General features: G+C 44.7%; 1 protein-coding gene across 1 annotated transcript; it reads left to right on the top strand.

Annotated features, from left to right (window-relative positions):
* Window positions 1-9,143: 9,143 nt before the first annotated feature.
* LOC148138990 (putative G protein-coupled receptor 139) lies at window positions 9,144-15,821 on the top strand. The gene is made up of 2 exons (XM_087980904.1): window positions 9,144-9,210; window positions 14,911-15,821. The coding sequence occupies exons 1-2, from the start codon at window positions 9,144-9,146 to the stop codon at window positions 15,819-15,821; spliced, it is 978 nt and encodes a 325-aa protein (XP_087837030.1).
* The last annotated feature ends 8,390 nt before the right edge of the window (window positions 15,822-24,211 follow it).

Here is a 24,211-nt window from a genome sequence, read left to right as displayed (position 1 = left end):
ACCGCCATGTTTTTGGTCAAGGATTCCACTGGTGAAATCCTCTCATTCGTTAACATAGAGGACGAAAGGCTTAAGGGGCAGCATGGTGACTAGGGGCGGCACGGTGGCTCAGTGGTTAGCACTGCTGCCTCACAGCGCCAGGTTCAATTCCAGCCCCGGGCACCTGCCTATGTGGAGTTTGCACATTCTCCCTGTGTCTGTGTGGGTTTCCTCCGGGTGCTCTGGTTTCCTCCCACAGTCCAAAGATGTGCAAGTCAGGTGAATTGGCTATGATAAATTGCCCAAAAGAGCATTAGTCAGAGGGAAATGGGTCTGGGTGGGTCTCTCTTCAGAGGGTTGGTGTGGACTTATTGGGCTGAAGGGCCTGTTTCCACACTGTAGGGAATCTAATCTAATCATACAATAATCAGGTAAGCCAATAATCAGGTAGTCAGAGTAGTCTGGCGTTCCTCAAACATTCGCAGCTGCTCAGGGGTCCAATCAGCAGAATGAGGATGATCCTGCAAAACTGTATCCAAGCACTGATGTTCAGGCACCCATTGGCAGCAATAGTTCACCATGCCGAGATAAGAAAGCTTCTCCTATTGTGGAGAGGGTTGTGAAGCATTGAGAATGGCAGCAACATGATCAGGACCCAGGCACTGGGTACCGTTCTCCCGGATGTAGCCGAGATAATTCACCAAAGTCTGACATAATTGGAGCTTAGCAGAAACGCAGTGTCTACTGGGGCCTAAGTGGATCAACAAAGTCACAGAGGCCCACTGACAGTCAGTGCGGACTGTGATGTGATGAGCAGGTCATCACCAGATTGCAACACAGTGCAGCCAGAAGGCAGAGGGAGCTGAGACTGATCCCTTCGCACTGCTGCAGGTAGACTGCTGGGGTTTCCATACAGCCCTGAGGAAGACAGGTCCAGGTGAATTGTTGGCTCCCATAGGTGAAGGCAAAGAGATCCAGGCTATCCTCATGCAGAGGGATGGAGCAAACCACTGAGCAGAGGTCTATGACAGCATACAAAGCTGAATCCAGGGATCATGAGGAAAAGATGACCTTGGTATCAGGGATGACTGGTGCCATGGGGATAACAATCTGATTTACGGCATGCAAATCCTGAACAAACCACCACTCACTGTTCTTGCCCGGTTTAGAAAAAGGTAAAATAGGAGCATTACAGGGACTTCGAGTGGGACGCAACACTCCCTGAGAGAGCAGAGCATCAATAACAGGCCGAAAGCCTAGATTAGATTAGATTAGATTACTTACAGTGTGGAAACAGGCCCTTCGGCCCAGAAAGTCCACACCAACCCACCGAAGCGCAACCCACCCATTTCCCTACATTTACCCCTTACCTAACACTACGGGCAATTTAGCATGGCCAATTCACCTGACCTGCACATCTTTGGACTGTGGGAGGAAACCGGAGCACCCGGAGGAAACCCACGCAGACACGGGGAGAATGTGCAAACTCCACACAGTCAGTCACCTGAGGCGGGAATTGAACTGGTCTCTGGCGCTGTGAGGCAGCAGTGCTAACCACTGTGCCACCGTGCCGCCTATTTCAGCATCAGGGGATGAACTACATTGACGAACACAAGGGAGAACCACACCAGGATGGACAGTAACATCAACACCACATGATTTTTATGGAGTGAACACAGGGAAGAGGGGACAGATGTTAGGAGTGGTGGGGGTCATACAGTCATGAGACAAGGGTGGCTGATACCAGGGAAAAATCACTGGCCATTGGGCAGATAGGAGACAAATGCAACCGGCCTCATCAGAAAATACAGTAATCCAAAAGTTCCCTCAATGGGTCTCATTTCGAGATTCACTGCAGGACAAGGATTGGATCATAGGACCAGTTTCCTCAGGCCGATGCAAGGACTTAACAGCGACAACGGCATGGGGCACCCTGGTGGGACCCTTCACTAACAAGCATGATTGGTCAGAATCAAGCTGGACGGAAGCACTTTAGCCATGGGACTGAAGTAAACTCGCCCATTGACCTGCAGTGACCCTGACTGACTTAAACAATGGGCCATGAGACTTACATATACTTCAGGGACCAGACAGTGGGTAAAAAGAGCTGTGCGCTGGGTGGTTTCTGGAGAGAGGGATATAAGGATTAGGCGATGGAGAAAGCAGGCATCAGAGCTTTCTTCTAGTCCATTATCAGGGGGCACAAGACAGGGTCAGCAGGGTTGTTTTGTAGTTGCCTGCGGTACAATACAGCCTGTAGAGTTAACCCCTTGTGGCACCCCTATTGTGTAGTTTGGAAGGGGTCCATGAGTGTAAAAATTGGGGCATGCACAGAGGGCTGAATTCCTGCAGTTGTGGGGGGAGCAGCCAACTGCACCCGGCAATCTCTAGCCCAATGACCCTTCCAGCTACACCGACGGCAAATGTTATTATCCTTGGACCGAACCAACCCATATCCCCCATCTAACCGCAGTGGGTGGTATCTTCAGGGCCTTTTGTTATAAGATTGGTGATACTGGACAAATTAGCATTTGCGACCCTCAGACCTCTTATTGAATAGACCTTGTCAGTCCATATTAGTGAGGGAGTTAACTACAGCCCCCAATTCCACTGTTGCTAGGTGAGATTGGTAAGCTTGAAAACATGAGCTATCTGGGACTCAGCATAATTTAACAGAGTCTATACCACCAAAGGATGGCATGCCCATGGACAATTCCCACATGTCCTTAAAACGAAAATCAACAAAACGGTTCCCCTTCCTGCTGAAGGTGTCGAGTGACCTCCCCAAAGTTGCTCTGCTGCCTGGCCCCATTTGAGGTGACCTGCATAGCTCAGTTCTAGATCCATTTGTCCTGGGGGATATTTTCCTGACCCTGCTGCTCCTCTGTGGGTTCCTGTACCCTATCCCCACTTTCCCCAGCCATGACTGAAAAGGAATCCTGAACAGTCGTCTGGGAGGTACCATGAAACAAAGAACAAAGATCAAAGACAATTTACAGCCCAGGAACAGGCCCTTCAGCCCTCCAAGCCTGAGCTGATCTAAATCCACTGTCTAAACCTATCACCCAATCTGTATCCCTCTGCCCACCTCCTACTCATGCATCTGCCCAGACGCACCTTAAATGAATCTACCGTGCCTGCCTCTACTACCTCTGCTGGCAACGCGTCCCAGGCACCTACCACCCTCTGTGTGAAGTACTTGCCGTGTGTATCCCCCTTAAAGTTTACCCTCTCACCTAAATCGCGTGACCTCTCATTATTGAACAGGAGAAGAACATCCCTGTACATGGATGACGTCGCCGTTTCGATCCGCTGTCCATGCACAGACTCACTTGCATATGTGACCAGTTCGAACGGGCCTCGGGGGCCAAGGTAAACCGAGGCAAGAGCGAGGCCATGCTCTTCGGGAACTGGGCCGACCAATCCTCGATCCCGTTCACCATCAGCACCGACCACCTGAAGGTGCTGGGTATTTGGTTCGGGGGGGCTGGGGCGTGAAATTCCATCTCCCATACCACCCCCAAAGCTCAGGAATGGGAGAGTGAATGAATTGGACACTAACAGCTAGTCTGACTAAAGCCCTGTTAGAGACTGGGCCACGCAGCTCGCAGAGGATGGGGTAGGAGGAGGACCAGAGATGTGCATTAACAAGGATAAGTTTAAACAGTTTGTGAAATAAATGGCAAAGTGGCTGCTTGAGCTGAGAGAAGACATAGCAGATTGGCAGAGAATTAGGGAAAGGGGGCACAGAAACATCCTGCCCGACCCAGGAGATCAGGGAATGGTGAAAATATTACTGTAAGGTGTGGGACAGAGACCACGATGAATTGGACCATAGGGGGTAGTCATTACAGGTGATACATGGGCTTTAGTAGATATCCAAGGGGGCAGGGGGAGCTGAAGTGAGTCACAGAGTCATAGAGTTGTACATTTTGGAAACTGACCCTTCGGTCCACTTCATCCATGCTGACCAAATATCTGAAATTAATCTAAACTCATTTGCCTCACTGATCCCAATTGAAGTCATATGGAGCTTAAACATGATAATTAACCCTTCTGGATCCTTTTTCTTTACAGACTGGTGACCATCATCATTATCTTCTTCAGGAAAGGACAATGGACTCTGAGAGCAATGGAGGCCAGGGGAAGGGAAGTCTGGTAACGCCATGGTAACAGGAAAACTAAATTGTGAATCTCGAGTAGGCCATGACAACAGGGAGTGGTGCCAATAAGCATTTGTTTGATAGCAATATGGAAGGGCGATGCTGGCTGTGGCAGTCCTATTCTACCCAGCCATGTGGAGAATAGATTTCAGATACAGAGATGGTCAGTTAACATGGAGCCCAACAAGTATCATGAGCTCAAATCAGGGGTTTAGGGCATCAGCCAGTGAAATGTATGTCTGGAGAAAGCGTTGTGAAAAATGTTTTCCGTGGCCAAATTATTCAATACTGCCGTGAGTTGTAAACCCTGAATTTAGTGTAGGTATGGGTCTGAAAGGGGGAACATTGAAATGGTCAGTAAATGGTTTGAGCAGACTGCATGATGGTCCCCTTTATAGAGGATGTCAGAAGGCTCCAGAGTTGATACTAATGTCACCATGAGATGTGAAAATGTGACCACGATCCTGAGTCCAGAGAGGAGAACCGAAACGTAGTAAAGGCCAGCAGCATCTCTGGGAAGGGTTAGTTGTGGAAGACACAGGACAAATTAGATTAGATTAGATTAGATTACTTACAGTGTGGAAACAGGCCCTTCGGCCCAACAAGTCCACACCGCCCCGCCGAAGCGCAACCCACCCATACCCCTACATGTACCCCTTACCTAACACTACGGGCAATTTAGCATGGCCAATTCACCTGACCTGCACATCTTTGGACTGTGGGAGGAAACCGGAGCACCCGGAGGAAACCCACGCAGACACGGGGAGAACGTGCAAACTCCACACAGTCGGTCGCCTGAGGCGGGAATTGAACCCGGGTCTCAGGCGCTGTGAGGCAGCAGTGCTAACCACTGTGCCACCGTGCCGCCCACAAAGTGTGGCTCTTGTGCTAGGATATAAGTAGGTTTTGAGCTGGCAGATGGTCAAGTACCCGAATGGTATTCCATCACCATGAAGCAATTGCTTGCCCAGCTGTTTGGCTCACAGTTGGGTAGGACAGAGGTTATGTCAGAGAAAGGCTTCAGGAGGGAAAATGGAGGATTGTTAGAAATGACAGGTGCAGGTTACACATCACAAATAGCGACTCTCTCTCTCTATATATATATATGTATATATATATAGAGGATAGAGACATGCAGAGACATGCATACACAAAAACAGAAATTGCTGGAAAACTCAGCAGGTCTGGCAGCATTTGTGGAGAGAAATCAGAGTTAACATTTCAGGTCCTGTGACCCTGCCTTATAACTGATGGCAGCTGGAAAATGTTGGTTTTTATGGAGAAGATGCTTTTGTGCTTCAGACCCTCAAGCCAGGTCCAACTCATCTCCTGTACTTTGCCCCTCACACCCTGTCTTCCCTCCCACAATAGCAGTTGGGTCTGCCTTGTCTTCGCCTACCATCCCACCAGCACCCACATCCAGAGGATGATTAGCCAACACCTCCAGCAGGATGCCACATCAGGCACATAATTCCCTCCCATCCCTTGTTTGCTTTCCACAGGAACTGTTCCCTCCAGGACACTCTGGTCCACTTCTCCTTCACTCCCAACATCCCCCGATAGTTCCACACTTCCCAAGTCAAGCAACATTTTACCTCCCCTGCACTCAATCTAATCTACAGCACTTGCTGCTCAAGTGTGGTCTCCTCTACATTGGGGAAATGAAGCATAGACTGGGTAACCTACGTTCTGTCTGTAAAAAAAACTGGACTTCCAGTTGCCTGCCACTTCAACATGCTGCCCTGTTCCCTGGCTCTGCCTCAGGCTCGGTACAGCGCTCCAATGGAGCTCAGCGCAAGCTTGTCGAGCAGCACCTCATTTTCTTCTTGGGAACTTGACAGCCTTCAGGGCTTAATACCTAGTTTAACAATTTTCAGGCTTAAGCCCTCCTATACTCTTACCCCAAACCCCCACACACCAGGCCTTGTTATCACTGTTTGCAACACACAGCCCACTGTTAGCCAATAACAATCCCCATTCGCAGCTATTCACCATCCTAAACTGATTGTTATCCTTTGTGTGTCCAACTGCCCTTATTCTGTTGTGGCACTACCCTCCCCTATTGTTTACTTCTTATTCCCTCACCACACTTTATCCCCTTCATAAAAACCACCATTTTCCCAGCTGCCATCAGTTCTGAGGAAGGGTCACTGGACCCGAAACCTTAACTGTGCTTTCTCTCTACAGATGCTGCCAGACCTGCTGAGCTTTTCCAGCAGTTTCTGCTTTGGTTTCGATTGACAACAGTTATTTGAGTTTTATTAGAGACATGTACAATCTATGCTTGCTGGCTGTTAACAATGATCTGTACTAATCTGCTGAAATTAGATACACACCAAGTCCCCGATTGGGTAACTGACGAGCAATTGAGAGAATTGGTAGGAGAAAATATACCCCCGGGACACTTTAGGAGCTTAACTCTTGCCGGCAAAGTATTGGGCATTATGAACGCTGATGAAAAGGGATATTGTATAGGGGTAAGTGCTACATATCCTCAAACATGCGGACAATCACACATACCATGAAGAGACATGGATATCACTAAAAGACCTTCCATTTCACCTGATTATCATGAATATTACCAAAAAGGGAATTGACTTAATGAGGTGTCTCCAAGGAGGGGATCACTGGTAATGTCCAGAGGAAATGACCAGGTAAAGTCTTACAGGTGGTGGTATTGTGATGTAAGACAATTGTACACTATTTATTTTACTGGTGAACAGATAGTTCTTTGTTGTAGCATGCCCTGATCAGATCAGTGCATTACCAACCTACAGCAGCCAGCTATTATCAGAAGGGACAAAGTGATGCAACTTGAACAGATGTAACACTGCTATCAGCAGCCTGACCTAGAGTCTCACTATGAATGGACAGACCCTGTCTAAGCTGGTAAGACAAGCAGTGATTAATCTCACCATCCAACAAACTGATGCAGATTTAGAATGAATACAGTACATGGCAAAGGAATTACCACCGATCCTGCATGTGACGGCAGATTGGGTAAAGGTCATGGAAAGAGCCAAAGAAGTTATTCATCAATGGTCAGCACATACCAAGGAGATTATAACTCATGTAGATCAGGCTGACAGGGCATCTGAAAAAAACAAGCTAAATGAATCAGATTTGGGACTCAATACCCAAGTACACCCATGGATCAAGATCATAACTCCTGTAACTATAGTAACACGATTTGTAATTTAGATTGTGTTGGTAACACTGGTCTGTAAGAGCATTTAAAGTATTAAAGAGTGATAACACGGGACCCCCTCCCCCCCCTTACTGGTTATGATAGCAGAGGTAGCAGGTATGTCCCATAAGTTACATCCGCTCACTTGGTGTCTGGGCCAAGGGACTTGTGGGGGAGGTCTTGCAGCTGTCCATGACTAAACTTGACTTAAAATAGCTGCCAGGGCTTTTTAGTTAACACAAGATGGCTCAAAGGGGTTGACAGTTACATGCAGCAGATGTTCAAAGCCAGACTTATGGCCTTCATACAGGGTCACTGGATAAGATAATGGAAGGTCTCAGTGAGAGAAGACAGGGCAGTGTCATCAATGAGGCGTCTCTGATATTGGAGGCACAGATGAAAACTGAAAACTAATCTCCATGAAGGCTGGTATCCCATCACCAAGTCACCTTTTACTGACACATGCATAGTACATGACACTGACCCAGCTAGCTCAGAGCCTAGAGTGAGCAGAACCCCTCGCATTCCTGTCAGGCAGGGCTCCTTGATTGGACCAGGTTAACAGCCCCAATCAGGGAACTCAGATTCCACAGAGTCCATCTGGCCGGCCACATTATAATCACTTCAGAAGTGAGCAACAATTTCCATCTGCTCAGAATCTAAAACTCAGGAGAATAATCTGAAATCTGTGAACAGACATTACAGGGAGGAAATTTGGAAACATTTTAACCCATAAATATGTTTAATACATTCTGCCACCAATCAGAAATGAATCCTAGATTAATTGATCCATGTGAACTATGTTTGTCAGTTTTTTTTTAATCAGCACAAGCAGTAAGGAATATGAGGCAAAGGCAGCCAACATAAGGAATGCTGCAGAATTGCTGTGACTAACTCACATTGTGGAACATGGTCAAAGGGGGTAAATAATCTTTTCATCTGCTTGTTCCTGATGTGCTTCCTCATGAGGGCACAATGCTCCTGTATCAATTGACACTTATGAAAGAGAATTGCCACAATAGCCACTCCCTGAGTAATCTTCCATTCCTTTTTGGAATGACAGTTTAATATTTATGGCTGTGCATGTTAGTCCTGCCTGTAACAGAAACCGTATTGTCCTCCCTTGCCGCATCACACACTTTCATATTGTGTTCATATTAATTCTATAAGGCCACCCTTCTGCCTTCTATTTCTTAGAGAAACAATCAGCAACCTACTCTTTCTTTAGTGACAGGGAAACCCTCGCAATAAAGGCTTCATAATGCTAGTTTTTATTTTGCCAATTCTGCATTGCCTCTTTGGCATCTGAAACATTCTGTTAGCCTGAGATGCTGTATCAGTCAAATCTGTTCGCTCAAGGTATTGTAATATGTTGTGGTTTCACATCAATATAAATTTCCATCGACATGAATTACTCAGTATCATATGACAAAGAGGGGGCTCTGTGATCTGATAATCACTTAATGAATATACACAATACAGTGAAGGCAACCCTGAAACAATGAAATCTAGAATTGACACTGGTCATACTACAAAGGACAGAGCCATTGCTGGAAAATATATGCTGCAATTATCATTACCTGACAGAATTCTCCAGCCTGTTGTTTTTTAAACGTTGAATTTAATTGCTTCATCATTATGAATCACAGAAGGGATTTAGTTAGGCTGTCATCATCCGCTCAGTTAGACGAAAACAATCTAATGTTTACTCCTTTATGTAAACTCAATGGCCCATGTCTAACCCACTGTACATAAATTACCACTTCCAGGCATATATACCTTCAGAACGGATTTCAGAGAATTGGCCGGAGAGAATGATTGATACACTTGAACAGGTTGAAAAAATATACAACACCATTATTGCTGTTATTGGTGTTCCTGGTAAGTGTGGGTAATAATTGATGGTCTTTAAACATGCTTTTGTTTGTGTGGGTCCGTCTGTCCGTGTGTGCCTGCCTGTGTGTGTGAGAGGGAGTATGTGTGTCTCTGTAGTGGGTGAAGACTATCCCTACTTTTCAGATTTATGCTGGAACATGGTGTTCCACTGATCAGCTTTGTATATGTATTCAGCAAAATATTTTTCTTGAACTCAAGTGTACTGAATTGCTGATGGAGTTTTTTTCTTAATTATGTTCTAGTGAATATAAAGCTCTGTTTTTTGTTAACTTCCTGTGTGGACTGAATAACCTTGTGTGTGTGCTGAAACATTTTGCATCCTTGACTCAGATCTTAGCTCAGTCAGCCCTTATGGTGTAGGAATGGCTGAGAATTTTGGTTACTGTCAAATTATATTGAGTGTGGTTGGCCAACAGGAGGGGAACACCTTGCAATAGTATTTGTGTATTAGCCACATTTCCCTTTGTCGAACTGTACTGAGTGCAGGTTACCCACTGGTGTGAAATATATTCAATTTCTCCAATACTGCTTGGTTCAGTATAGAAATGAGGTTACGTCAGTACCAGGTTGCAAGAAACCATATTGACTCATCAAAATCAATGTTTCAGATGATTGATTTCTCATCCACAGATTTTCATTCTTGGTCAATAAAGGTAACAATGGGCAATTTAAGATTTTACTTTAATAGTTGGGTATCAGAGGGGCAGGAATTGTTGTTGGATGGTCCGGGACTTAGATGTTTCAAAAGGAATAGGGAGGGAGGTAAAAGAGAGAGGGGTGTGGCATTGCTCATCAGAGATAGTATCACAGCAGCAGAAAGGGAGGTCATCAAAGAGGCTTTGTCTATTCTGTCAGTATGGCTGGAAGTCAGGAAACAGGAAAGGAGCAGTCACTTTGTTGGGAGCTTTCCACAGACCCCCAAATCACAACAGAGACAGGGAGAAGCAGATGGAGAGACAGATTTTGGAAAGGTGCAGAAGTAACAGATTTGTTGTGGGTGACTTCAACTTCGTTAATATTCATGATTTGGAGGAGCCGGGTTGGGCTGAGGTGGACAAAGTTAAAAAGTGATGACCACCTGATGAAGAGGCAGCACCTCAAAAACTAGTGCTTCCAAATTAACTAAAACCTGGTGTTGTGTGATTTTTAACTTCGCGAATATTGGTTGGAACCTTTTTAGTGCAAATAGTTTGGATGGAGCAGATTTTGTCAGGTATGTTCAGGAAGGAATCAACTAGAGGGAAGGCCATATTGGATTTAATGCTTGGCAATGAACCAAGTCAGGCATCAGCTCTCTCGGTGGGAGGACATTTCAGTGATAGTGATCACAACTCCCTGACCGTTACTGTAGTCATGGAGAGGGATAGGAGTAGATGGTTTGGGAAAGTATTTAATTAGGGGAGGGGGAAGTATAGTGCTATTAAGCAGGAGCTGTGGAGAATAAATTGGAAACAGTTGTTCTCCGAGAAATGCAGGATGGAAATCTGGAAGTTGTTTAGGGAGCTCTTACTGTGAGTGCTGGATAGGTTTGTCCCACTCCGGCAAGGAAAGGTTGGTAGGGTGAAGGAACCTTGGGTGACAAGGGATGAGACAGGGCTCTAGAGAGTTACAAGGTAGCCAGGAAGGAACTGAAGACAGAGCTGAAGAAGTGCGAGAAGGGGACACGAAAAGCCTTGGTGGGTAGCATTAGGGAAAACCCCAAGGCATTCTATACTGATGTGAGGAACAAGAGGATGGCCAGGGTTACAGTAGATGGCCAGATCAGGGATAATGAAGGAAAGTTATGCCTGGAGTCGGAGGAGGTGGGGAGGTCCTTACTGAATACTTTTCTTCAGTATCCACTAGTGAAAGGGACCTTGTCATTTGTGAGGACAGTGTGGAACAGGCTGATATGCTCAAACAGGTTGATGGTAAGATGGAGAATGTGGTGGAAATGTTTGCAAAAATAAGGATATTTAATGCCCCTGGGCCAGACAGGATATAACCAAAGTTGCTACCGGAAGCAAGGGAAGAAATTGCTGCACCTTTGCTGATAATCTTTGCATCCTCACTGTCCACAGGAGTAGTACCAGATGATTGGAAGGTGGCAAATGTTATTCCCTTGTTCAAGAAAGGGAATAAGGATAACCCTGGGATTAAACACCAGTCAGTCTTATCCACCAATCCGTGGTGGATAAATTATTGGCGAGGATTCTGAGAGACAAGATCTATGTTTATTTGTTCAAGCAAAGCTTAATTAGAGATAGTCAGCTTGGCTTTGTGAAGGGCAAGTCATGCCTCACAAGCCGTATAGAATTCTTTGAGGATGTGACAAAAGACATTGATGAAGGGAGAGCAGTGGATGTGGTGTATTTGGATTTTAGCAAGGCGTTTGATAAGGTTCCCCAATGTAGGCTCATTCAGAAAGTAAGGAGGCATGGGATATTGGGCAAGTTAGCCAGCTGGATATAGAGTGAGCTGCCCCATAGAAGACAGAGTGTAATAGCAGATGGAAAGTATTCAGCTTGGAGCTCGGTGACCAGGGTATTCCGTAGGTATCTGTTCGGGGGCCTGTGCTCTTTGTGATTTTTAGAAATGACTTGGATAAGGAAGTGGAAGTGTGGATTAGTAATTTTGCCAATGACACGAAGGTTGGTGAAATTGTGGATAGTGTGGAGGGCTGTTGTAGGTTGCAGGGAGACATTGACAGGGTGCAGAATGGGCTGAGAATTGGCGGATAGAGTTCAACCTGGAGAAGTGTGAGGTGATTCACTTTGGAAGGTCCAATTTGAATGCAGTGTACAGGGTTAAATGCAGGATTCTTGGCAGTGTGGAGGAACAGAGGGATATTGGATCCCCAAAACTTGCCAGCCAAGTTGATAACATTGTTCAGAAGGGGTGTGGGGTGTAGGCTTTCATTAGCAGGGGGATTGAGTTTAACAATCATGCAGTCATGCTGCAACTCTATTAAGCCCTGGTTAGACCATACTTAGAAATTTGTGTCAGTTCTAGTCCCCTCATTCTAGGAAGGATGTGTAAGCTCTAGAGAGAGTGCAGAGAAGATTTACCAGGATGCTGCCTGAACTGGAGCATATATCTCATGAAAAAAGGCTGAGGGAGCTGGGGCTTTTCTCATATGAGCAGAGAAGGATGAGAGGAGACTTGATAAAGGTGTACAAGATAATGAGAGACACAGATAGACTGAATGGCCAGAGACATTTTCCCCAGGCGGAAATGTGCATCATAAGGGGTGTAATTATTAAGTGATTGGAGGAAGGTTTAGGGGAGATGTGAGAGGTAGATTCTTTACACAGAGAGTGGAATGCACTGCTAGCAGTGGTAGCATAGTGAGAGACATTAGGAACATTTAAGCGACTCTTGGAGAGGCACTTGGATGATAGTAATGAAGGGTATGTCGATGAGTTTAATCTTAGAGTAGGATAGAGTCGCATTGATGGCTGAAGGGTCTGTACTGTGCTATACTGTTCTATATTCTTAGAATCACTGTTACTTTAATATTTTTGCTAATAAGCACATTAAGGGATTCAATGTTAACTACTCGCTGGCAATTAAAACATTCAGGGCAATACTCCTATAGTAGGAGAGAGTGAGGACTGCAGATGCTGGAAATCAGAATCAAAAATGTGATGCTGGAAAAGCACAGCAGGTCAGGCAGCATGCGAGAAGCAGGAGAAACCCAGAAACATCGATTCCCCTGCTCCTTGGATGCTGCTGAAATGATGTGCTTTCCAGCACCACACTCAGTACTCTTACAGTAGTCAAATTACCCGTGCAATGACATGTTTTTCCCTGTATAGGCGCAGCATGGTTAGCACTGCTGCCTCACAGTGCCAGGGATCCTGGTTTGATTCTAGCCTCTGGCAACTGTTTGTGTGGAGTTTGCACATTCTTCCCGTGTCTGTGTGGGCTTCCTCTGGGTATTGCCCTGATGTTTTAATTGTCAGCGAGTAGTTAACATTGAATCCCTTAATGTGCTTATTAGCAAAAATATTAAAGTAGCAGTGATTCTAAGAATATAGAACACTATAGCACAGTACAGACCTTTCAGCCATCAATGCTCCTCTATCCTACTCTAAGATCAAACTCATCAACATACCCTTCATTACTACCCTTCCTCCCCCAAGCTGAAGATATGCAGGTCAGGTGAATTGGCCATGCTAAATTGCCCATAGTATTAGGTGCATTACTCTGGGGTTAATATAGGCTATGGGTGGGTTACTCTTTGGAGGGCTGGTGTGGACTTGTTGGGCCAAAGGGCCTCTTTCATACTGGAGGGAATCTAATCTAATTAAATAATAATGTTATCTTTTTTTATGCACATGGAGACGCTCCAATCTCTCAGCCATAAGTGTGTCTTTTTCTCTCACTAATATATTGAGTGAAGCTTTTGTTTTATTTCTTGCTCATTCCACTTCTGGAAGAAAAATTGGATAAACCAGTTCTTAAATAGGATTCAACCAACTTTCATGTAGGCTTTCACTCTTTCAGGTATAACTCAATGAAGTGTCCCTCTGAGTTCAGGTAAGTGTAACTGAAGTACAAATGTGCTGTCTTTTCACAATAATGATGTCAGTCCCAGAGCCATAAATGATAACGGTAAACTCTTAATAATGAAATGCTTGGTTCATTGAATAAACTATATTAATATGTCCAACTGCTTGAATGATCTGTTTGTACTAATGGTGAACAAATATTGTCCCAATACCAACTTTGATGAAACTCCATTTATCCTCATTCAGCAATTTGCAAAATAAAATGTTAACAGGTAGCTTGTTGAATTTTTTAGCATTATCCCCAAACTCAGTTAAAGTCATGGCCTGTATGTGTGGCATCTTACCAATTAGGAAAGAAAGCATGTAACATGAACACAATAATGTTAATTGTCTCTTTACGATTTGTATTCACATATTTTAATATTAGTGGAATCATAACTTCTCTGTTGAAGAACAAACTCTTATTTATAGTAGAGTTCTGTTACCTTTGGGTAAATGTTCACCTCCTTCCTATTCAGGAGCTCAGGCCACAAAATCCTTCTGGTTGAAATAACTAAGTAATTCTACTTCTGTGAATTTAATATGTTCACTTCTCTAGTCCTGAAGAGGTCCCCTGTGCATTTGCCAAGTCTAGACATAAATTCAGTGACTGAGTTGTTGACCATTCTATGCTCCTTCAGCACATGATCCTTATTCCTTCAGCAACTGCCTCTCCCCTTCCAGTTTTGCTGTAAAACCTACTTATGCTTACATTTTCTTTTGCTGGATCTCGAACAAAATTGTACTGAATATCTATGAAAAAACCTTACTTTAGTCTGGCACTTCATTGTCTGGCCATCCTTGAAGTTTCAAATAGTGAGAAAAATTGTTTCTGCATCTCTTCAGTGACCCAGTTTTCAAAGTCAGTGAGTGCTGGTAGATCACAGCTAAAGGTTATCTTGCATGGTGCCAGTCACATTGAAATAATGCAGCCAATTATCCTTTTCAATAACATTGAATCTTGACACTGTTAAAAGGAAAAGAAAGAAGGTTGTATCATGTCAGCGTGGAAATTCACATTTTAAAAAGATTCTCTTTACCCTCCCAAATCGATGAATTTTAAGAGTAAGTATCCAATCTTAGTCTCTGGACTCAAATGTGGTGGTTGTTTTATAAGTAATTTAATGCATCTTTCCTCTTGTCTTTCTTACAGTTAACTTAATTGCGATTATGATCCTGTCCCAAGGGAAATGTGGACTATCCACATGCACTACATATTATCTCGTGGCTATGGCATCTGCAGATCTTTTGGTCATTTTAACTGATGTCATACTGTCACAGGTGACCCATTATTATTTTCCAAGATCTTTTCTGGAAATCACTCCTGTGTGTAGTTTTCTCACTCTTCTAGTTCATGCATCAATAGATTGTTCAGTCTGGTTCACCGTCACTTTCTCCTTTGACCGATTTGTTGCCATTTGTTGCCAGAAGCTGAAAACTAAATATTGTACAAACAGAACTGCAGCTGTGATTCTAGCATCAACCTGGATTCTGCTCAGTTTAAAAAATATTCCTTTGTATTTTATAATTGAACCTAAAGAAATAATAGACAATGTGTCATGGTTTTGTGATTCAAAAGCAAGCTATTATACTGAGCCAGGATGGGTGGGTTTTGATTGGTTTGCCACAGTTTTAACCCCATTGATTCCATTTGCTTTCATTTTATTGCTCAATGCACTGACAGTCAGACACATCTTGGTAGCCAATCGAGTCCGTAAGCGACTGAGAGGGCAGTGTAAAGGAGGAAATCACAAAGACCCAGAGGTGGAGAGCAGACGGAAATCAGCAATTCTACTCTTCACTATATCGGCCAGCTTCATACTGCTGTGGTCAATGTATGTTCTACATTTTTTATACTATAATATTACAGGAACAAATCCTGAACATTATGAGGGTTCACTATATTTATTTCAGCAGGCTGGATTTATGCTGTTGAGTTTGAGTTGCTGCACGAATACATTTATTTATGGGGTGACTCAGTCAAAGTTCAGAGAGCAGTTCATGAATGCACTGAAACATCCATTGTTGTCATTTGTTGAATTAATCAATAAAATAAGGAACTGAGCACAAACTGTCCTGTTGTTTCCAGTCATTGAATGAAATGTGTAGCTCAATTCCACAGAATGAGTGATACCAGGAATTACTAGTATTCTGAAATGTTGAACAATAGCAGAACAATTGCATGGTTTAGGAAACAGCATGATGTTCTTTAATAATGTTTATACCATTTTGTTTGTGGAAGGACATCGTGACTTTTGCTCTCTGATTCAGCTATTTTGTACTGAAATGGATTTCCCCATTCCTTTTGTAATTAATTCTTCTCTTGCTAGGTCGATACACCTGAGTTACAGTTCAGAGGTGTAAATCACCAAATACATACAATGTAGAATTTGGCTGTATAAGACAAATGTGCAGTTCTTCTGTTATGAAGGACAGTTATATTAGACTCCAAATGTCAACTCTATTTCTCTCTCCACAGGCATTCACAGACCTGCTGAGTTTTGTCAGCACTTTCACTTTTATAACAGATTATGGAAAATTTGTTCTATTATTCCATGCTTTTGTCAATGGTCTATAGAATACTCCAATTCAACCATTTTCGAGATCTTGTCCATATATTTCCAACTTTCTCTGAATGAATTGAAAGTGATGTGTTTCTATCAGTGAGTTCCACTTTGTAACCTCTTGGCTAATGGAACATTTTTCTCCTGTTGCTCTATTGTATCTATTAGTCATCATCTTGTAATTCTGGTGCCTCACTTTCGAAAACAAGGGACAAAATACAAACATTTGCAATCTTTTCAGACAGCTGTGAACTCTGATGTGCTGTCATCTTGGAAATGTTTTATTCTGCCTTTTCTAGTGGTTCATTACCTTTGCTTTCTGCAGTATGGGAACCAAAGGTATAAACTCTCATTTACAGCTGACACTGATGTTCGATTATGATATTATAACTTCAACTCTTTTCTTTTTCAATTTTGCACAGATGCAAATAAATCATGTATGTATTTTGATATTTATTGATGACTTGGCTGTTCAGCAAAGTGAAGACTCACAAGTGTTTCTATCTGCACATGACCTCCCTCCTTCACCTGTTCTGTTTCTGAAAGTCATTCTAAGTGGTGGCTCTGCCTTCCACACAAATGTCCTCAACTCACATTTACAGGTGATACTTTATCTTCTAGAAAACTGTCCAATCTGAATGGTTGCTGAATTTTGATTAAAGGAAAATTCCTTGAATAACTGGACCATGCTATTTGTTATAAAATATGTGAACTTAAGTTATATATCGCCAAATGAACCTTTAAAAAAACCTGAAGCATGAAAGACAACATTTATATCTTCATGCTGTATCTTGCCTTTGGAAGGCAGTGGTTCTGCTATTAATTGTCGGACGGCTGGACTCTTTTCATCACAATATTATGTTTCTTTTATCTCTATTGAGACCATAAGACCATTGGGGGAAGGAGAAGAATTAGACAATTTAGCCAATTGAATCTCTACCTTCCTTCAATAAGCTCATGGTTGCAGTGATAATCGTTAACCTCACAGTTTGTAGTACTGACCCCATTAACCTCTTACAAATTAGAAATCTGATTACCTTAAATTTCCATATACGTCATGACCCTGTTCAAACTGAATGGTGCGGAATGTATATTGATTATTTGCGATTAAAAGAGCATTTCTTTGCATAATTGGACTATGCCATTAGTTATAAAGTCTAGGAACTAGAGTTATTGATCTCTAAATGAACCATAAAAAAAAGACACCGAGGACTCTGCAGCCTTCTACATTAAAGAATTTCACAGATTCACTCTGAGAGAAGTTTGTTTTAAACCTATTTTCTACCCAACCGGCTCAGCAATGTGATAACACACCTCTGAAGCAGATGGGAGTTGAACTGGGCCTCCTGGTTCAGAGACAGAGGAGAAGTCCCTCTTCATCTCTGTTTTAAATAGGAAACACCTTGCAGAGATTACACCCCCTGACCCTATAACCGCCTGGAATGAGAAATGATATTTCCACATCTGCCTTGTAATGTGTCCTAAGACTCTGAAAGGTTTCTATAGGTTAGTCTCTCATTCTTCTCAACTCCAATGTGTATAGGTCCATACCTACTCAACCTTTCCTCATCAGATAGTCTCTTCATAACTGGGTTCAACCCAGTGTTCCTTCCCTGGACTGTCTCCAATGCCAATATGTACTTCCTTACAGAAGGGGAACACAGCATTTCACAATATTCCAATTGTCATCTAATTAGTACCTTGTATAATTATAGTGAGACCAACCTATTTTTATACTCCATTTCTTTTCAAAAATTGGCCAGTGCTTCTTTGCTTTTGTTAGTGCTTGCTGAACGTGGATGTTACCTTGTTTTCTTCATTTAAGTAATATTCAGCTTGTCCATTTTTCCTGTCAAAGTGCATGACATCACATCTTCCCATATTATAGTAGTTGAAACTTTATTGCTGGAACAGCACAGCAGGTCAGGCAGCATCCAGGGAACAGGAGATTCGACGTTTCGGGCACAGGCCCTTCTTCAGGAATGAGCAGAGAGTGTTCAGCAGGAGAAGATAAAAGGTAGGGAGGAGGGACTTGGAGGAGGGGCGTTGGAAATGTGATAGGTGGAAAGAGGTCAAGGTGAGGGTGATAGGTCGGAGTAGGATGGAGGCGGAGAGGTCAAGAAGAAGACTGCAGGTCAGGAAGGCGGTGCCGGGCTGGAGGGATTCGGCTGAGACAAGGTGGGGGGAGGGGGGATGAAGAAACTGGTGAAGTCCAAGTTCATCCCCTGTGGTTGGAGGGTTCCCAGTCGGAAGATAAGACGCTCCTCCTCCGACCATCGCGTTGTTGTGGTTTGGCGGTGGATGAGTCCAATGACCTGCATATCCTCGGTGGAGTGGGAGGGGGAGTTGAAATGCTGTGCTACAGGGTGGTTGGGTTGGTTCGTCCGGGTGGCCCAGAGGTGCTCTCTGAATCGCTCCGCAAGTAGGCGGTCTGTCTCCCCAATATAGAGGAGGCCACACCGGCTGCAGCGGATGCAGTAGATGATGTGGGTGGAGGTGCAGGTGAATCTGTGGCGGATATGGAAGTTTCCTTTGGGGCCTTGGAGAGAAGTGAGGGGGGAGGTGTGGGCGCAAGTGTTGCACCTCCTGCGGTTGCAAGGGAAGGTGCCGGGAGTGGAGGTTGGGTCGGTGGGGGGTGTGGATCTGACAAGGGAGTCGCGGAGGGAGTGGTCTCTACGGAAAGCTGATGGGGAGGGGAGGGAAATATATCCTTGGTGCTGGGGTCTGTTTGGAGGTGGCGGAAGTGACGGTGGATGATGCGCTGTACATGGAGATTGGTGGGGTGGTAGGTGAGGACCAGTGAGGTTCTGTCCTGGTGGCGGTTGGAGGGGCGGGGCTCAAGGGCGGAGGAGCGGGAAGTGGAGGAGATGCGGTGGAGGGCACCGTCGACCACGTCGGGGGGGATATTGCGGTCCTTGAAGAAGGAGGCCATCTGTGTTGTACGTATTTTGAACTGGTCCTCCTGGGAGCAGATGCGGCGGAGACGAAGGAATTGGGAGAATGGGATGGCGTTTTTACAGGGGGCAGGATGGGAGGAGGTGTAGTCCAGGTAGCTGTGGGAGTCGGTTGGTTTGTAGTAGATGTCCGTGTTGATTCGGTCGCCTGAGATAGAAACAGAAAGGTCTAGGAAGGGGAGGGAGGAGTCCGAGACTGTCCAGGTGAATTTGAGGTCGGGGTGGAAGGTGTTAGTGTAGTGGATGAACTGTTCAACCTCCTCGTGGGAGCACGAGGTAGCGCCGATACAGTCATCAATGCAGCGAAGGAAAAGATGGGGGGGTGGGGCCAGTGTAGTTGCGGAAGATGGATTGTTCCACATACCCTACGAAGAGGCAGGCATAGCTGGGGCCCATGCGGGTGCCCATGGCTACTCCTTTTGTTTGGAGAAAGTGGGAGGATTGGAAAGAAAAGTTGTTCAGGGTGAGGACCAGTTCGGTCAGTCGAAGGAGGGTGTCGGTGGAAGGGTACTGGGTGGTACGGTGGGAAAGGAAGAAGCGGAGTGCTTTGAGTCCTTCGTGATGGGGGATGGAGGTGTACAGGGACTGGATGTCCATGGTGAAGATGAGGCGTTGGGGACCGGGGAAGCGGAAATCCTGGAGGAGGTGGAGGGCGTGGGTGGTGTCACGAACGTAGGTGGGGAGTTCTTGGACTAATGGGGACAGGACCGTGTCGAGGTATGCCGAGATGAGTTCGGTTGGGCAGGAGCAGGCTGAGACGATGGGTCGTCCGGGGCAGTCAGGTTTGTGGATTTTGGGCAGGAGGTAGAAACGGGCGGTGCGGGGTTGTGGGACTATGAGGTTGGAGGCGGTGGATGGGAGGTCCCCTGAGGTGATGAGGTTATGGATGGTAACAGGATAGGTCAGAGTCAGCATGGATTTATGAAGAGGAAATCATGCTGGACTAATCTTCTGGAATTTTTTGAGGATGTAACTCTGAAGATGGATGAGAGAGATCCAGTAGATGTAGTGTACCTGGACTTTCAGAAAGATTAGATTAGATTAGATTAGATTACTTACAGTGTGGAAACAGGCCCTTCGGCCCAACAAGTCCACACCGACCCGCCGAAGCGCAACCCACCCAGACCCCTACATTTACCCCTTACCTAACACTACGGGCAATTTAGCATGGCCAATTCACCTGACCTGCACATCTTTGGACTGTGGCAGGAAACCGGAGCACCCGGAGGAAACCCACGCAGACACGGGGAGAACGTGCAAACTCCCTGAGGCGGGAATTGAACCCGGGTTTCTGGCACTGTGAGGCAGCAGTGCTAACCACTGTGCCACCGTGCCGCCCACAAAGCTTTTGATAAAGTCCCACATCGGAGGTTAGTGAGCAAAATTAGGGCGCATGGTATTGGGGGCAAAGTACTAACTTGGATTGAAAGTTGGTTGGCTGATAGGAAACAAAGAGTAGTGATAAACGGCTCCATTTCGGAATGGCAGGCAGTGACCAGTGGATCAGTACTGGGACCGCAGCTTTTTTACAATATAGAAGATGGTATTAGCAATAACATTAGCAAATTTGCTGAGGATACTAAACTGGGTGGCAGAGTGAAATGTGATGAGGATGTTAGGAGATTACAGGGTGACCTGGACAAGTTAGGTGAGTGGTCAGATGCATGGCAGATGCAGTTTAATGTGGATAAATGTATGGTTATCCACTTTGGTGGCAAGAACAGGAAGGCAGATTACTACCTAAATGGAATCAATTTAGGTAAAGGGGCAGTACAGAGAGATCTTGTACACCAGTCAATGAAGGCAAGCATGCAGGTACAGCATGTAGTGAAGAAGGCTAATAGCATGCTGGCCTTCATAACAAGAGGGATTGAGTATAGAAGCAAAGAGGTTCTTCTGCAGCTGTACAGGGCCCTGGTGAGACCACGCCTGGAGTACTGTGTGCAGTTCTGGTCTCCAAATTTAAGGAAAGACATTCTGGCTATTGAGGGAGTGCAGCGTAGGTTCACGAGGTCAATTCCTGGAATGGCGGGATTACCTTACACTGAAAGACTGGAGTGACTGGGCTTGTATACCCTTGAGTTTAGAAGACTGAGAGGGGATCTGATTGAGACATATAAGATTATTAAAGGATTGGACACTCTGGCAGCAGGATGGGTGAGTGCTGAACCAGAGGACACAGCTTAAAAATACGGGGTAGACCATTTAAGACAGAGATGAGGAGAAACTTCTTCACCCAGAGAGTGTTGGCTGTGTGGAACGTTCTGCCCCAGAGGGCAGTGGAGGTCCAGTCTCTGGATTCATTTAAGAAAGAATTGGATAGAGCTCTCAAGGATAGTGGAATCAAGGGTTATGGAGATAAGTCAGGAACAGGATACTGATTGAGGATGATCAACCATGATCATATTGAATGGTGGTGCAGGCTTGAAGGGCAGAATGGCCTATTCCTGCACCTATTGTCTATTGTCTATTATATTTTATCTGGAATGCTTTTGCCCACTTGTTTAACTTATCTGTTCCCCTGTGCACTTGCCATCCAATCTATATTTTAGATTAGATTCTCTACAGTGTGGAAACAGGCCCTTCAGCCCAACAAGTCCACACCGCCCCTCCGAAGAGAAACCCACCCAAACCCATTCCCCTATCCTGACTAACGCACCTAACACTTCGGGCAATTTAGCATGGTCAATTCACCTCACCTATATTTGTGCCATCTATAACATAATCTCCTTCCTATTTTAAATGAAGGTGTTACATTGGAAACCTGCCAATCATAGAGAATAGAACAGTACATCATAGGAACAGACCTTCAACTCACTGCATCTGTGCCAACCATGATGCCATGGTAACCAACTCCATCTCTCTGCTCATGGTGTTACCCTTCTTAAACGTTGCTACTGTATCCACTTCTCCAACCTCTCCAGGCAGCGCGTTCTGTACACCCTCTGTTTAAAGAACTTGTCTCTCACATCTTATTTAAAGTTTCCACCTCTCACTTAAAACGATACCTCTTAGTGTTTGACATTGCCTCCCAGGGGAAAGGACTCCGATTACCCACGCTATCTATGCCTCTCACAATTTTATGTCCTTCTATCAGGTCACCCATCAGCCTCTGTACTCCTGTAAAAAAAGGAAGCTGTGAAACCTGTTCTCGCTGATAGACTCCAACCCAGCTCACTGAGTGATCGTTCCCAGGACTTTCCCTTTTCTTTTGGCAGCCCCTTCTTGAAATTTTCAGCTCTCCTTTGAAATTCTCTCACTGACTGGTCGCTATTTTATTTCAAGTTGTTGCATCTGGTCCAACTACTCCAGACCATCCCAAAACAGGCTGAGGCAGGCAAAGGGAAGGATCCCTGTGGTCTCTCTGTTACTGACTGAGAGTGCCCTCATACAAATGTAGGTCAGTATTTCATTCAATTCAAGCTCCAGAGGCGATCCATTGTTCGGTGGGGCATCTTCAGAGTGAACATGAATGTAGCTATAGAAATGTGGGGAAGTGTGAGGCGATGCATTTTGGCAGGAATGTAGAGTTGCGTCTAAACTCTAATCAGCCACAATCTTACAGAATGGAGAGCAGGTTCGAAGGGCCAAATGGCCTCCTCTTGTTTCTTGTGTGTACGTTTGGTAGACAGGCCTCTGGTTAGTTACCTACTAACAGCTCAAAATTCAATTGTACTGACTCTCAGCTGGGTCAGGAAACTACAAACCAATAGAATATCAGAGGGTCCAATGTAACCAGGACACTGTTGGAACTTTACTGAGAAATAATATCAGTGCCCAGTAAAAGATGTAAACCCAGATAAATACATGCTCCAATTTACTTTTGACAATGGATAGGAGGTATATGGAGAATTAGCACATAAAGGATTGTTGGCAGCTTGAAAATGTAAAAGTGGAGAATATCATTTCTTGTTTGTTTGGCTTCACTGTTGTGAAGTTGAAGGTGTGTATTGTACCTTTAAGAGAGAGTGAAAGGTGTTTTGGCAGTGAAAGAATGCAGGCAACTGTCATGTGACTGACTAGCAGTCTCAAAATGTACTGGAAAATTGAAAATATGCAACAGTTAGCTGTAAACTAGATTCCTCAGTTGTTTTGACCAGCACTTGAATTTAAACCATCAGTTTAAATTATGCCCCAGGAGACGAAAACCCAACCTAACTTGAATTTTACTGTTTTGCCAACATCTGATGTTTGGGGTATAAATAAGGAGGGATTTTGAGAATTAGCAGAGAGAATGACAACCTGCCATCTGGAGTGACAACTTGCCATTCAAAATACTCCTTATCAAAGGTATCTTTTTCATATGAAACATCTTTGTTACAAAAGACGGATGACGAGCCAGGGAGATCGACAGCCAGAGGAAGACAGACACCAGAGACAACAACCGCTGTCTGGTTTTGAAAATTAAGTTGCTGTAATTTTAACAAGGGCTTTTATTGGACCAGTATGTTGTTATAGTGTGAGAGGTAGATAACAAGTATTTAAGGGAAAGGAGCTTTAGCATTGTAAATATACCTTGTAGTTGTTGTTTAATGCTCACTTTTAGAGTTAAAGAATAAATTGATATGCTTTAATGCTTAAATTGATATGCACGGTGGTTAGCACTGCTGCCTCACAGCACCAGAGACCTGGATTCAATTTCTGCCTCAGGCAACTGTGTGTGTGGAGTTTGCACATTCTCCTCGTTTCTGCGTGGGTTTCCTCCGAGTGCTCTGGTTTCCTCCCACAGTCCACAAAATGTGCTGGTTAGGTGAATTGGCCACGCTGAATTGCCCGTAGTGTTAGGTGAAGGGGTAAATATAGGGTATTGGGTCTGGGTGGGTTGCTGTTTGGAGGGTCGGTGTAGACCCGTTGGGCCGAAGGGCCTGTTTCCACACTGTAAGTAATCTAATCTAATCTAATAGTGGAATTTGAGGAGTTCTCTGTCACTCATACG

This window comes from Chiloscyllium plagiosum, unplaced genomic scaffold, assembly GCF_037043375.1.
Source record: "Chiloscyllium plagiosum isolate Xiang-an unplaced genomic scaffold, Cpla_swu_hap1 HiC_scaffold_38, whole genome shotgun sequence".
Lineage (NCBI taxonomy): Eukaryota > Metazoa > Chordata > Chondrichthyes > Orectolobiformes > Hemiscylliidae > Chiloscyllium > Chiloscyllium plagiosum.
The sequence above is the reverse complement of the archived record's forward strand: the minus strand, read 5'-3'. Positions and strand labels throughout refer to the sequence as shown.